Source organism: Dromiciops gliroides, chromosome 3 (assembly GCF_019393635.1).
Source record: "Dromiciops gliroides isolate mDroGli1 chromosome 3, mDroGli1.pri, whole genome shotgun sequence".
NCBI lineage: Eukaryota > Metazoa > Chordata > Mammalia > Microbiotheria > Microbiotheriidae > Dromiciops > Dromiciops gliroides.
Genome location: NC_057863.1, coordinates 595,454,199 through 595,467,693, shown reverse-complemented (window position 1 = coordinate 595,467,693; position 13,495 = coordinate 595,454,199). Strand labels below are relative to the sequence as shown.

General features: G+C 53.0%; 1 protein-coding gene across 1 annotated transcript in view; it reads left to right on the top strand.

The window, feature by feature from the left end:
• The window catches only part of COL16A1 (collagen type XVI alpha 1 chain), a 73,174-nt gene that overhangs the window by 20,492 nt on the left and 39,187 nt on the right, over positions 1-13,495 (top strand). Inside the window, exons 24-38 of the mRNA XM_043998026.1 lie at positions 787-825; positions 1,247-1,282; positions 4,936-5,037; positions 5,381-5,425; positions 5,575-5,610; positions 5,863-5,907; positions 6,625-6,741; positions 6,947-6,982; positions 7,785-7,892; positions 8,764-8,886; positions 9,956-10,009; positions 10,253-10,294; positions 10,883-10,918; positions 11,007-11,060; positions 13,320-13,388. Coding sequence (XP_043853961.1) covers positions 787-825; positions 1,247-1,282; positions 4,936-5,037; positions 5,381-5,425; positions 5,575-5,610; positions 5,863-5,907; positions 6,625-6,741; positions 6,947-6,982; positions 7,785-7,892; positions 8,764-8,886; positions 9,956-10,009; positions 10,253-10,294; positions 10,883-10,918; positions 11,007-11,060; positions 13,320-13,388 — 942 coding nt within the window. The remainder of the gene's footprint in view (positions 1-786; positions 826-1,246; positions 1,283-4,935; positions 5,038-5,380; positions 5,426-5,574; positions 5,611-5,862; positions 5,908-6,624; positions 6,742-6,946; positions 6,983-7,784; positions 7,893-8,763; positions 8,887-9,955; positions 10,010-10,252; positions 10,295-10,882; positions 10,919-11,006; positions 11,061-13,319; positions 13,389-13,495) is intronic.

Here is a 13,495-nt window from a genome sequence, read left to right as displayed (position 1 = left end):
ACTGTGGGCTAGTAGGCCCATGTATCCTCATTATTCCAAATGTGCAAGACCACAGATGAGACTAAAGAGGGTCCACAGTCTTTTCTCTTTCCCATAGACATTATCCTAGTTACGGCGTAGGCTAGAGGAAGTGTTTGTCATTGTTCAGTCGTTTTTCAATCTTGTTCAGTTCTTCATGACCCCATTCGGGGTTTTCTTGGCAGAGATACTGGAGTGGCTTGCCATTTCCTTCTCCGAGTGGGGCCACTGTGCCCCGTTATTCAAAATGAACAAGACTGTTGCAGTGGGGTGGCCTAGAAGAGCCACCTCTCCTCATTCCCCATGGGAGGAACCATAGTTTAGAGTGGGCTAGGAGGACCATGACCTCCTATCTTCATTTCCCATGAACAAGACTAACGGTGGGGTTCCATGGTCACAGCTCCCTCTCCAGGGGCAGAACCATAGATGATAGAGTGGGCTAGAGGGGCCAGGTGTCATCATTATTCCCCCGGGGCGGGACCATAGAGTTGGCGCCCACTCTCCCGAGTCTCCACGGCAACGACCCCCCCCTCCAGCGTCTCCGTGACAACGGCCCCTGTGCCAGGGAGGCAGCTGCAGCCGTGAGGGCAAGATGCCTTTCGGGGGTGCCGGGGTGGAGCCGGCTCTCATCGTGAGCCGGGGCAGACGGGCAGGGCGAGGCTGGGAGGGAAGGTGGGAAGGTGGGAGGAAGGAGGGAGGAAAGGAGTCCGGGGTGATGGCGGGCCGTCGGGCCGCCTTGCCCTCACCGCAAACCCGCCTCTCTTTCAGGATTACTTGGGCAGCGCTATGTGGCGGAAGGGCGACCGGGTAGGTATTGGGTGGCCTGGGGCAGGTAAGGTGGGGCTCTGGCTTCCCGCCCGTGTGGTAACCTGGGTCCCAGTTCAAATCCTACCTTGCCACTGACACTGGGAGATTCAAGGCATATCACTACCCGCCCCCCCCCCGTCCCTCTCCCCCCAACTCGGCGTCAGTTTCCTCACGTTAAAAAAACGAGGGAAAAAACAAAAACAAAAACAAAAACGAGGGGCTTGTACCAGCTGACCTCGAAGACCCAGCCTATCCTTATATTAGCCCCTAAAGGGGAGAACCGATCTCCCGCTCCCACTGAAGTGCCATGGGGGTGGGGTTATCAGAGACCCTCCCCTTCTACCCCCCTCTCCACTGGGATCTGGGAGGGTCTGAACCTTGCCCCATTTCCCAACCCAAGCCCCCTCTTATCTCTGGACAGGGAGAGCCTGGCATCAGTGGAATGAAAGGTGAAAAGGTAAGTGGGACCTCCCACTCCTTTAATTCAACACAGCGAAACAGATGATCTCAGCATAGGACATGCCACCTCTCACCTTCATATCTTGGCAAATATAAAGCCCGGCCCAAGAGGATTGGCTTTTCAATCTGGCTTTCTAAGTTGACTTCTCATTACCCCTCACACACTCTTCACTCCCACCTCCCTCCACTATAGCAGCTGCTGTGAGGTCCAACCTCCCCGGCCTCCCTGCCGTGCCCGGTCCATTTCTGTGCCCGTGCCTGCCATCCCCTCTGCCTTAGACAATCCCTAAACTCCTTTGAAGGCTCAACTCAGGTGCCACTTTCCCCAGGAGACTTTTCCTGACTTCCATCTCCAACCCCTCCTTGTTAATAGCGTGCCCTACCCATCTCCCACTTTCTTTGCACTTCTTTCTGTGTATGTTTCTTTGTCTATGTACATGTTGTCTCCCACCCCCTTGAACGTGAGAGGGCAGGTACTATATCTTTGTATCCCTAGCACATCTTAGAGTGGGGACAGAGAGCTGGCCTCAAAGCCTGGAAGACCTGTGTTCAAGCCCTACCTCTGACATTGATTAACTGTGTGACCCTGGGCAAACTGCCCAGCCTCTCTGTACTTTCAGCAAGGGACTGAATTCCTAATATCAGTAAAATCACAAGGCCAGCCTCTCTCCCTGGCATGGTGACTGGCATATAGTAGCTGCTTCAGAAAGGTTTACCGAGTTGAATTAAATGCTCGTATGCCGGACCGGGGCAGCTGGTATTGTGGGTAGAGGTCTAGACTTAGAGTCAGGAAGACCTGAGTTGAGATTCTGTCTGTGACCAGGTGACCTTGAAAAAGTCATTTAATTGGTGCAGTGGATAAAGTACGAGCCCTGTATTCAGGAGGACCTGAGTTCAAATCCTGCCTCAGACACTTGACACTTACTGTGTAACCCTGGGCAAATCACTTAACCCTCATTGCCCTCCCCCCCCCAAAAAAAAGTCATTTAATGATTCTGAGTCTCAGACAATTGCTAGAACTTCTCTTTGAAGGCTCAGGTAGATTGCTATTTCATTAGTGGGGGAATTTGCACATTTAGATCACAGATATTGGAGGCATTTGCTGTCAGAAAGATAGCTATGATATAGTCTCTGTATTCAAGATGCTTACAATAAAATGTCAGGTACGATGATATGAGGCAGTAAGAGGTAAGGGCAAAGGAGAAGTTTCCAGAGGGAGAAATAACTTTTTCCCGTGGGCTGGGGTTAAAGGGCAAAGTTGGGCCGGGATTTGTGGAGGGAGTTGGTATCTGAATTAGACTGTGAAGAAGGGAGGGAGCAGCCACAAACAGAGTGAGATGGGGAGAGTTCATTTTCATCACAGTCACAGAGCTGGGACAAAAACGGGGCATTGGGAGCAGCTTGGTTGGACTGGAACATGGAAAACAGATGTGACACTGAAAAGTTTTGAATGGGGGTGACATGGCCAGGACAGTGCATCAGGAAGTTCACTCAAGTCACATGTGCAGAATGCATTAGATGCTGTTGGCAGAAAGGTCAGCTGGGAGGCTACTGCAGTCATCCAGGTGGGAGGGAATCATGGCGGCCAGGGGCCTTGGATGGAGCTAGAAGAGAACAGCTGGGAGAAGAATTGTGGTGGTTGAATCTAGAGGCCTTGGCAACTGATTGACTGGGGAGGGGGAGTGAGGAAGTAGGAAGAGTCAAAGATGACTCGCAGGGTCCTAAGTCTGGCTTATTAGAAGGATGGTGTTGCCGAGTGCATAAACAGGGCAGCTAGATGGTATCATAGTACATGGAGCGCCAGGCCTGGAGGCAGGAAATTGAGCTTCCCGAGTTCAAATCTGGCCTCAGACAAGTGTCTGTACTAGTTATGTAAGTACTAGTTATGTGACCCTAGGCAAGTCACTTTGTTCTGCTTGCCTCAGTTTCCTCATCTGTAAAATGAGATGGAGAAGGAAAGGCCAAACCACTCCAGTATCTTTGCCAAGAAAACCCAAATGGGGAGAGTAAGGCATGACTGAACAAAATGAGTGAACAACAGTAACAAAGTGCATAAATAAGGAAGCAGCTTTAGGGAGGAAGGGGAATCATTCTGTTTGGGATTTGTTGGGTTTGGGGTGCCAGTGGGACATCAAGGAAGAGCTATCCCATAGGCACTGAAGGATGAGAAAGCAGAGCTGGAGCCAGAGACATAAATTGGGAGGCATTCTGCATAGAAGTGCACACTGAAGCACGGGAGTGGATGGGGGGGCGGGAAGGGGAAAGAAAGAAGAGGACCTAGATCAGGGCCTGGGGGGGTGGGGTGGAGATGAAGCTGGAGAACCCAGAGACACCCATGTCATGGAGGGCCGAGGCAGAAAGAGGATCAGAAAGGAGGGAGTCAGTCACACTTACCATCAGCTACTTCACAAAGGTGGGGGAGTGGAGATTGAGAAAAGGTGAATAGATTGGGTTAGTAGGAGGTCACTGATGACCGAGGATTTGTGGGGGCACAGAAGCCGGGTGATGGGGGGACTGAGCGAAGAGGGGCGAGGCAGCAGCAGCCATGAGAGCAGGTGATGCTTTGTAAAGTCTGGTCATGACCAGGGGGAACGGGCTTCATCAGAGCACCCCACGGAGATCATTTTTGTAAAGCACAGCACACAGTAAGTGCTTAATCCATGTTCATTCCCTTCCCCCCTTTGGCCCTTTTCTGTTTGGCGTCATTTTTCGGCGGCTTAGATCAGGGCATAGATAGATGCCACACGGACCACATTTGCAGCTGACAGAATGCTGGTGGGGACAGCGAAGGTGTGGTGATTCAGTCTCAAAAGGATCTCACTGAGTCAGGCCAGTGGCCAGATCTAATCATACGGAATTCAATCAGGACAAGCGTAAAGATCTACACCTGCATTTAAAAAAAAAAATCACTTGGCTGGTGTAAGAAGGGGGAGGCCCGGCTAGATAATGGTTCACTCGCAGAAGATCTGGGATGCCGTGAATGACAAGTGGGTCACGAGTGAGACAGAGCAGCTCAGCTCACCCTCCAATGGGCCACCAGGCTTGGGGTGGGAAGTGGGTGAGATATCCTGTGCTCTACAAACCAATTGGAGGAACTGAGGGTGGGAAGGGAAGATTTTGAGGGAACATTAAGGCTCTCTCCTAGTATCTGAAGGGCTGCCGTAGGGAAGAGGGAATAGATTTATCATGCTTTGTTCCAGAGGACAGAACTGGGGGGCAGCTAGGTGGCACAATGGACAAAGCACTGACCCTGGATTCAGGAGGACTTGAGTTCAAATCCAGCCTCAGACACTTGACACTAGCTGTGTGACCCTTTGGCAAGTCACTTAACCCTCATTGCCTGCCCCCCCCCCAAATAAACAAACAGAGGGCAGAACTGAGAGCACGGGTGGAAATGACAAAGGCAGATGTAGGCTTGATTTAGGGAAGACCTTCCTATCTTTCAGAGCCCTGGAGGCCAGGAGACCGCCATCGTTGAGGTTTTTCAGGATGACCTCTTGGAGAAGTTGTAGAGGGGATTCCTGCTCAGGGCCCGGTTAGACCAAATGCTCCCTATGAGACTGTGATTCTTTGTGAGGATGGGGAAGGGTCACCGGAACCACGCTGGGGAGGGTGGGGTGACCCTCTGTTCCCCTTGGGCTTTTTTCCCAGGGGGAGCCATGTCTGTCCTGCAGCCCAGCCATCAGTGCTCAGAACATACAAGGAATCAAGGGAGACGTGAGCTTCCCAGGCTTTGGATTACCTGGCCCCCCAGTGAGTGGCCCTACCCTCTCCGAGTCCCCCATCAATCCCAGTCTTAGGCTTGGTGTTTGGGCGATCCAGAAATCCCATGATCTCAGACTCCTTCCCTCAACCAGTGTGGGAAGTCCACACTGTCAGACTATTTGGTCTCATCTCTGTTCTGCATCTGGCTTAATCTATGACCCCGGCTGAGTCAGCCCCATCTTGGGGCCTCAGTTTTCTCATCTGGCACATGACCAGACTTTGTCCATCCCTCCACGGGGTTGGGATGGCTGCCATTCCCCACTCCAGGGCCCTGGGATGTTTGTCATCGGGGTGAGGAAGCTCATCCTTCCTTACTTTGGTGTATTTGCAGGGGGAAGCTGGGGTACCAGGCCCAACAGGGATCAAGGGAGAGAAGGTGAGTGCTGAAGAGAGTTGGGGGAGACTGAAATAGGAATTGGGACGGAGGGAGAGCCGAAAATTGCAGGTCCTACGTGATATCAGGAGGGAACTGGGAACCTTGCCCCAGGCTCATTTTCACTCCAGGATCTCTGCTTTCCTTCTCAGGGTAATTTTGGTGAGACAGGGCCTGTTGGCCAACCGGTGAGTGAGTCCCAACACACCGTGGTGAGATAGGTGATATTCTGGGAGTCCAAATCAGCTGCCTTCTGGAGTGGAGGAGAGGGAAGATGGAGGAGGGAGAGAGCAAGGGAAAGAGGCAAAGAAAGGGAGGAGGAAGAAAAGGGAAAAGGGGGGCGGGCCTTGGAGAGTGGACAACCCTATGGTAGATGAGAGGTTGGGGTCTGGGATACCTGCTGGCATCTCTGTCGGTGTCTCACGGTCTGTCTCTCCTAGGGGATTCCTGGGGCTGTGGGACCAGCTGGCATCAAAGGGGAAAAGGTGAGCCTGGAAGTTACTGAGGAGGGAAGGAGGAGGGTAGAGACCAGGACAGTTCACACAGTGTATATGTGTATCAGATGGAGTGGGAGGACGGGGTAGCAAAGGGGGACTTTGGGCGAGCCACTTACCTTTCTGGGCCTTGTTCTCTTCATCTGTCAAATCGGGATTGGTCGTTAAGGTTCTTTCCATTTCTGTATGTGCCCCCCCCAAACAGGGTCTCCCCCAGTAGTCAGCCAGTGTGAACCAGTCTGGTAGGGGGGCCGCTGGCAACCTTGAGGTCAGAAAGACCTGGGTCTCCATCCTGATTCAGAGGCTTAGGAGCGGAGTGACCTTGGACAATTGACTTACCCTCTCTTGGTCCCTTTTCCTCCCTGTAAAATGAGGGTAATGACTATAGTAGGCCCACCAGTTCAGATGGGATTTTTAATACACATGCACCCCAAATTTTTAATATATATATATATATGTATGTATATATACACATATATGGCTTTGAACATTAAAAAATTCTGTATACATTACATATTATTATGACAGTCTTCTCCAATTCCAGATTCCAAACCCTAGGGTAAAGAATTTGTCCTGCCTTGTCAGGATCATTGGTCTGGTCCATGCCAGGCTTGGGTGAAGAGTGGCCGTTGGGGCTTGAGACTGGGCAGGACTGGGCCTTGGGGGGGCTACCTCCATGCCCATTTAACCCTGCACTTGTGCTGACAGGGGGAGCCGTGTGAGCAGTGCCCTTCTGTGTCAGAGACTTCAAATGGGGCCCTCCCTGGACCTCCCGGTGAGAAAGGGGAGCCAGGACTACCTGGCAGTGGCCAGCCTGGGAAGCCGGTGAGTCTATCCCTTCTGTCCCTGGGAGGGAGGGAGGGAGCTGGGCCATGGACTGCACTGCAGCAGTGGTCAGTGTTCCAGAGGTGCCAGGGGATAGTGACCCAGCCAGACTCTCTCTGCCCCTGGCATCCCTTGGGTTTGGAGGCCCCAGGGAAGGACTGATGCCAGGCTCTCTCTTCTTTCCTTCGCTCCTTTTCTTCTGTAGGGTAAAGCAGGGGAACCTGGACTAAAGGGGCAGAAGGTAAGATGGGGCTTCATGGGTCTGTTGGGAGGGAGGGACAGGGGAGAGTTTCTAGTGGGACAGGTTGGCGGAAGAAACGTACTAGACTGGGAGTTGGAGGACATGGGTTCAAATCCTGGCTCTGATACTTATTACTGACATGCTTTGGGGGAAGCCCCTTCCCCAATCTGGGCTGTAGTTTCCTCATGTGTAAATTTAGGAATGCTCATTTCTTTCTTTCTTTCTTTCTTTCTTTCTTTCTTTCTTTCTTTCTTTCTTTCTTTCTTTCTTTCTTTCTTTCTTTCCTTCCTTCCTTCCTTCCTTCCTTCCTTCCTTCTTTCTTTCTTTCTTTCTTTCTTTCTTTCTTTCTTTCTTTCTTTCTTTCTTTCTTTCTTTCTTTCTTTCTTTCTTTCTTTCTTTCTTTCTTTCTTTCTTTCTTTCTTTCTTCCTTCCTTCTTCCTCCCTCCCTTTCATCCTTCCTTCCTTCTTCCTCCCTCCCTTTCATCCATCCTTCCTTCCTTCCTTCCTTCTTTCTTTCTCTTTCTATCTCTCTGTCTTTCCATTCATTCATTCATTCATTCATTCGTTCGTTCGTTCGTTCCAAGGTCCCTTCTAGGTCAAAATCTGATGATGTGAGGAATTCTGGTTCCTGTGTGTGCACGCACACAGAGAGAGAGAGAGAGAGAGAGAGAGAGAGCAAGCTTAGCACAGGGATCTACCTCTTCACCTCTGCCTGCTCCCTATTTCTAGCCCAGAAGGTGCTAAATTCTTCCCTGCTCTCACACCCCACATGGCTGCCTTCTCCTTCCCCTATCTCACACAGGGTGATGCTGGGAACCCAGGAGACCCTGGGAAGCCAGGCACCGAGGGACAGCCAGGCCTATCAGGACAGCCTGGGATCAGGGGTCGCCCAGGGCCCAAAGGAGAGAAAGTAAGTGCCAGGCATGCACACCTTCCCCTCCAAGTGACTTAGCTGGGTCTGGGGGGTGGGGGGAGCCTAGCCCTCCCACCAGGCATCCCCCCAGGGCCTCCCTGAGCTACATGCATTGTGCCTGGGAGCCACTCACCTTGAGTCATGCCAATTATTCTATAACGAGGGGCCCTAAGAGAGCTCAGAGCCTCAGCGAAATCAGGAAGTAAATGAAATGAGACACGGGGGTCAGCAAAGAAAGGCTACCGGCCCCTGGGCTTCACTCTGGGAGAGCTGCCAGAAGCAGGATTAGGAGCCGGGAGGCCTGGGACGTGGGAGGCCTAGCTCTGACCCACATGTGTCTGGCAGCCTCCCTCCCCCCTCCCCAGCCTAGCCTCAGCTTCCTTGTCTGCTCACTGAGGGGGATGCTCAATCTGTTTCTCAGGGTGGTTGTCGGGGGAGAGCCTGGGAAGCGGCCAAGCACTAAAGCCCTGGGGATTGGTCCTAGGAGCACCAGTATTGAGTGCTAGTGAGGATGGGGAGCACTCCCTGGCCTTGGTGTGAGGGCATCTGGGTCCATGTCCTGGCTCTGCCACTGCCAGGGTGACCTTGGGCCATCACTTGACCTTCCTGGGCCCAGGTTACCGCATGTACAAAATCAAGGAGCTGGATGACAGAGGTGCAGGGGGTGGTTTTCGATACCACGGTCCTGCTGAATGTGGAAAGGACCATCGTTAAGCCTCCCAGGCCTGTTGGTGCTACTAGCATTTGGGTTTGGGGTAGAGGGGCAGACAAGGCCCTCTGAGTCGGGGCAGTGCCCCTTCTCAGATGCCCAGCCACCTCTGGGTGGGCACCATTCACCTGCCTGCCCATCTGTCCCCTCTCTGCCCAGGGAGATGCATGTGACGCCTGCCCCACGCTACAGGGAGAGTATTCAGATGTTGTTGGAATTCCTGGGAAACCTGGTGCCAAGGGAGACCAGGGCCCCGAGGGAGTGGGCCGGCCTGGCAAACCGGTGAGTCCTCACTGCTCTTTTGTCCCCGTCCCCGTGGCATATTCCCCTAGTGTGGCTTCTGACCCCAGTCCTGATCTGTTTATCACTTTTATCAATTATTCATTGAAAACCTGTGTAGAATGTCTATCCACCTGGATGATACAGATGGGGGGGGGGCAGGGGAGGAAGCTGACACATTAGATGAAAGAAACCAGATTTTAAAAGATCTAGATGAGCTGAAATTATAATTGATCTTCAGTTAATAAGAGGAAATGTCATAGGGGTAAGTGTAAAGTCACATTATTGGGTTCAAAAAATCAGCTCTATAAGTATAGGGTGGGAGAAGTATGATGGACAGCAGTTCATCTGAAAAAGATCTGGGAGTTTTAGTGGACTACAAGCTCAGCCTGAGCCTCCAGCATGACATGGCAGGTTGCATTTATCCAAGCCTGTGTCCTGCATCTGCCATGGCAGATGATGGTGCCACACACATGTAGGGTGTCGATTTCAGGGATTGTAGGGAGGATGTTGACAAGCTGGAGGGTGTCTGTCCAGCCTATGAACCCACATAAGCAGGGGACCTGAGACAAGGCCTGGTTGATGGGACTGAACAGACTTGGCTGGGAGAGGGGAAGATTTGCTGTGGTCAGATGAGGGAAGGATTATTTGGGCAGAGCCTGGTGCAGAGGGTAGAACCAAGAGCGTGGTGGGGGTGGCAGAAAGAGCAAGCGCTTCCCAACACTTTGCACTGTTCATGGATGGAATGGGCTCGCTTGCTCTCTCTCCTGGGCTTGGAGGAGAGCATTTCATATAAGCGTTTCATTATTAATTATTAGTTATGAATGATAATGAGCCAAGCCCTGTGGCGGAGTGGATAGATAGCTGACCTGGGACCCAAGGCCCACGCAAGCTGTGAGGCCCCGGCAATCCCTGCCTCCCCAGAGCTCTTCCAGCAGGGCCTGGGCAGCCACTTACTGGGTACATCTTACGGGGTGGGGGGGGTCCTGTTCTTGTATGGATTGTGCTAGATGGCTTCGAGTGTCCCATGTAGCCCTGTGATCCTGTGATGACCCCTCTGTGTGTCTTTCAGGGACAGCCCGGCCTGCCTGGTGTGCAAGGCCCTCCTGGGCTGAAAGGACTGCAGGTACTGGGGAGGGGAGGGGGATACCTGGGGCCAAGAGGGAGAGAAAGAGGAAAAAGGCCCTAGGACGAGACGGGGGCCGGGCAAGGAGAGCAGGTGGGAGACGAAGGAATGCGGAGAATTGGTGGGATGAGAGAGCTGGAGAAGAAGGTAGAAGGGAGAGGGGCTCCAAGGAGAGAAGAATGGGAGTGGGGGGGGGGGAGGGGGAGCATCAGAGACCAGGATTCCTTGTGTCCTCCTCTTCAGGGTGATCCAGGGCCTCCGGGGCTGGCAGTCCAAGGCCCTCCGGTGAGTCCCTCCTCCCCACCCCAGCCCGCTTCCTGCTAACACCCTGGCTCTCAGCCCCCTGCCAGAGTCCCACACAGAAGCCTGAGCATCACAGCTTCTCCTAGGCAGAGCTCGGGGCCAGTGGGGGCCGGAGCCCTGGGTTCCAATCTTGGCTCTGCATTACTCAGTGTCTTTGTGTTTGTCCTCATCCCTCTCTGGGCCTCTGGGAATTCTTTTGACTTAGGGTAAGGGGAGGTAATACCCCCAAGAGGCAGCTTTAGTGCAACGGAAAAAATTGCCTGAAGGCCTAATTCAAATCCCTTCTGTGCTACTTAGTACCTGGGTGAATCAGGCAAATCATAAAACCTTTCATCATCTGTAAAAGGAGGGGGGTTGGCTTACTAGCTGTGTGACCCTGGGCAAGTCACTTAACCCTCATTGCCCCCCAAAAAAAACAAAAAAAAGGAGGGGGATTGGGCTCATAGCCTGTCAGGTCCCTCCCAGCTCTTAAGTCTCTGGTCCTGGCCAAGACATTGGCCAGCGAGGGGAGCACATGTTGGGGGGTGTGGGGGCCTTATCATGTAGTAATCCATGCTCTGTGGTCCACAGGGAGAGGCTGGAGATCAGGGTTTGCCGGGCACCGCGGTACGTCTGTCCCCTGGGCCTTAAGGGGGGGATCAGGAGGGGAGGGGGCCCTCTTACAGGTGGAGTGTGACTGTCTTTCTTTCTCCAGGGGCCTCCGGGACCTCGGGGACCACCCGGCTTTGCTGGTGAGAAAGGTGCCAAGGTAAGCCAGCGTGCGATGCTCTGAGCGATACTAGCTGGGGGGCCTTGGACATGGCATTTCCCTTCTCCCGGCTCAGTTTCTTCATGTATAAAATGAAAAGGGGGGCTAGGTTATCTTTAAGGTCACCTCCCGCTCTAACAGGAACTGTGACCCGAGAGCCCCTTACTGGCCACATGATCCCAGGCAAGGTGCTTAATTGGGATAAGAATGCTCAAGGAGAGCCTTTTCTAAATGCATTTTTAATATTATTAATAGTTAGAGAACAGCCTGGTAATGGTGGGCAGTGGGCTGGCCTTGGGCTTGAGAAGACGGGTTGAATCCTTGCTCCTGGTACATGTTTGCTGTGTGCCCCTCAGTGCCCGCAGACAACTCTCTGAGATGCTAAGCTCCAGATGAATTGGTGCTCTCTTTTCCACACTAGAACTCCCCTACATTGACGTAATCACAGGAGGTCTGGACTCATAATAACAACACCTCGTTAAAAATAAGAATGAAAAGTTATTGTTGTTACTGATTGGTGGTTCATACCAGTGACAGTTTCCTCTACCAGAGCCCTCCTGGCTCCAGCTTGGAGGTAATGGTGGGTCTGGAGGAGCAGTTATGCCCATGGACCCTCCCAGGCCAAAGGCCCCCTTCACTCTGGGCTTACCGGACAGGTTTCCACGTCCTTTGCCAGAGGACCAGCTCAGGTTCAGGGGGATAAACCGAGAGGATGCAATAGGTGTGGGTGGAGGGGGCGGCCCACCAGGACAAATCCACGGATCTTCAACTGATTGAAGCCATGACAGTCGGAGAACTTTGTCCCTGGTAGAAAATTCTCCTGGGGGCAGTCACTGGTGCATATACTCTGGCAGCGGCAGCCGGGGCAGATGGCGTGGGAGCACAGTGGCTCCCAGGAGAGGTGCAGATGCCTGGGGGGCAGCGTCCGGCATTACATGCCTGATCAGATGCTGCTTGCTTATGTAGCTTCAATGGTGGGGGAGCAGATTGCGGCTCAGCTCTCCTACCAAAGGAAGGAGGGAGGGAGGGAGGGAGGGAAGGAAGGAAGGAAGGGGATGGAGGGAAGGAAGGAAGGAAGGAAGGAAGGAAGGAAGGAAGGAAGGAAGGAAGGAAGGAAGGAAGGAAGGAAGGAAGGAAGGAAGGAAGGAAGGAAGGAAGGAAGGAAAGGAGGGAAGAAAGGAAGGGGAGGGAGGGAAGGGAGGAAGGAAGGAAGGAAGGAAGGAAGGAAGGAAGGAAGGAAGGAAGGAAGGAAGGAAGGAAGGAAGGAAGGGGATGGAGGGAGGAAAGGAGGGAAGAAAGGAAGGGGAGGGAGGGAAGGGAGGGAGGAGAGAAGGAAGGAAAGGAAGGAAGGAGGGAGGGAAGGAACAAAGGGGATGGAGGGAAGGGAGGAAGGAAGGGGAAGGAGGAAAGGGAGGAAGGAGAGAAGGAAGGAAGGAGGGAGGGAAGGAAGGAAGGGGATGGAGGGAAGGGAGGAAGGAAGGAAGGAAGGAAGGCTAGGGGGCAGCTAGGTGGCGCAGTGGATAAAACACCTACCCTGGATTCAGGAGGACCTGAGTTCAAATCCTACCTCAGACACTTGACACTTACTAGCTGTGTGGCCTAGAGCAAGTCACTTAACCCTCATTGCCCCACCCAAAAAAAAAAAAAGATCATTCAGGCTAGCCACTCTTCAAAGGAAGTCATGAGCCCCTCCCCATCTGGGTTCAAGTCACAGTCTCTGGCACCAGACTCAGGCTCACAGCATCTAGTCTGAGAAGGCACTGCTGACATGGCCACTGTCCCTGGCTAAAGGTCTCAGTTTGAATCCTGCCTCAAGCACTTCCTGGTCACTTATCTGACCCTAGGCAAGTCTATTCCTCTCTGCCAGTCTCACTCTCCTCACCTCAGCTTGCCCTTCTCTCCTCTATGGTGAAGAAAGCTCTTGGTTCACCTTCGAGTGCCAGAGAAACAGGGACCGGTCTAGACCTGTGATTTCACCAGCACAGGGCTCCCCCTTCTCTGTGATTTTGATTGCTAGTTTCCTGGAGCCCTGAAAGGCTAATCTGCTCAGGGTCCCAGTGTGTGTCAGGGGCAGGACTTGAACCCAGAGCTCTTAGGCTGCCGTTCTCCCTCCTAGGCTGTGCTGCCTCTCTGCTGTAGCCACTGAAGTTGTTATTCCTAGGTGTCAGAGGAAGACTGGAGTGGAAACACTTGGAGGCTGCAGGATTGTAGATTTCATCCTGATACTGAACTTTAGCCCTTTTTCTTCTTTTCTTCTAGGGCTCTGCTGGGGTGAAAGGTGCTGTTGGACCCCCAGGACCCTCGGGCCTCAGTGTCACTGGCCCACCAGTAAGGATGCAGAGCAGGCGCTAGGCTATCCTGCAGCTGGGGAAAGTGGGGCAGGGATGGGATGGGAGGCCCCGGGGGAGGAGGGAGGGAGGAAGTGTGTGGGGCCT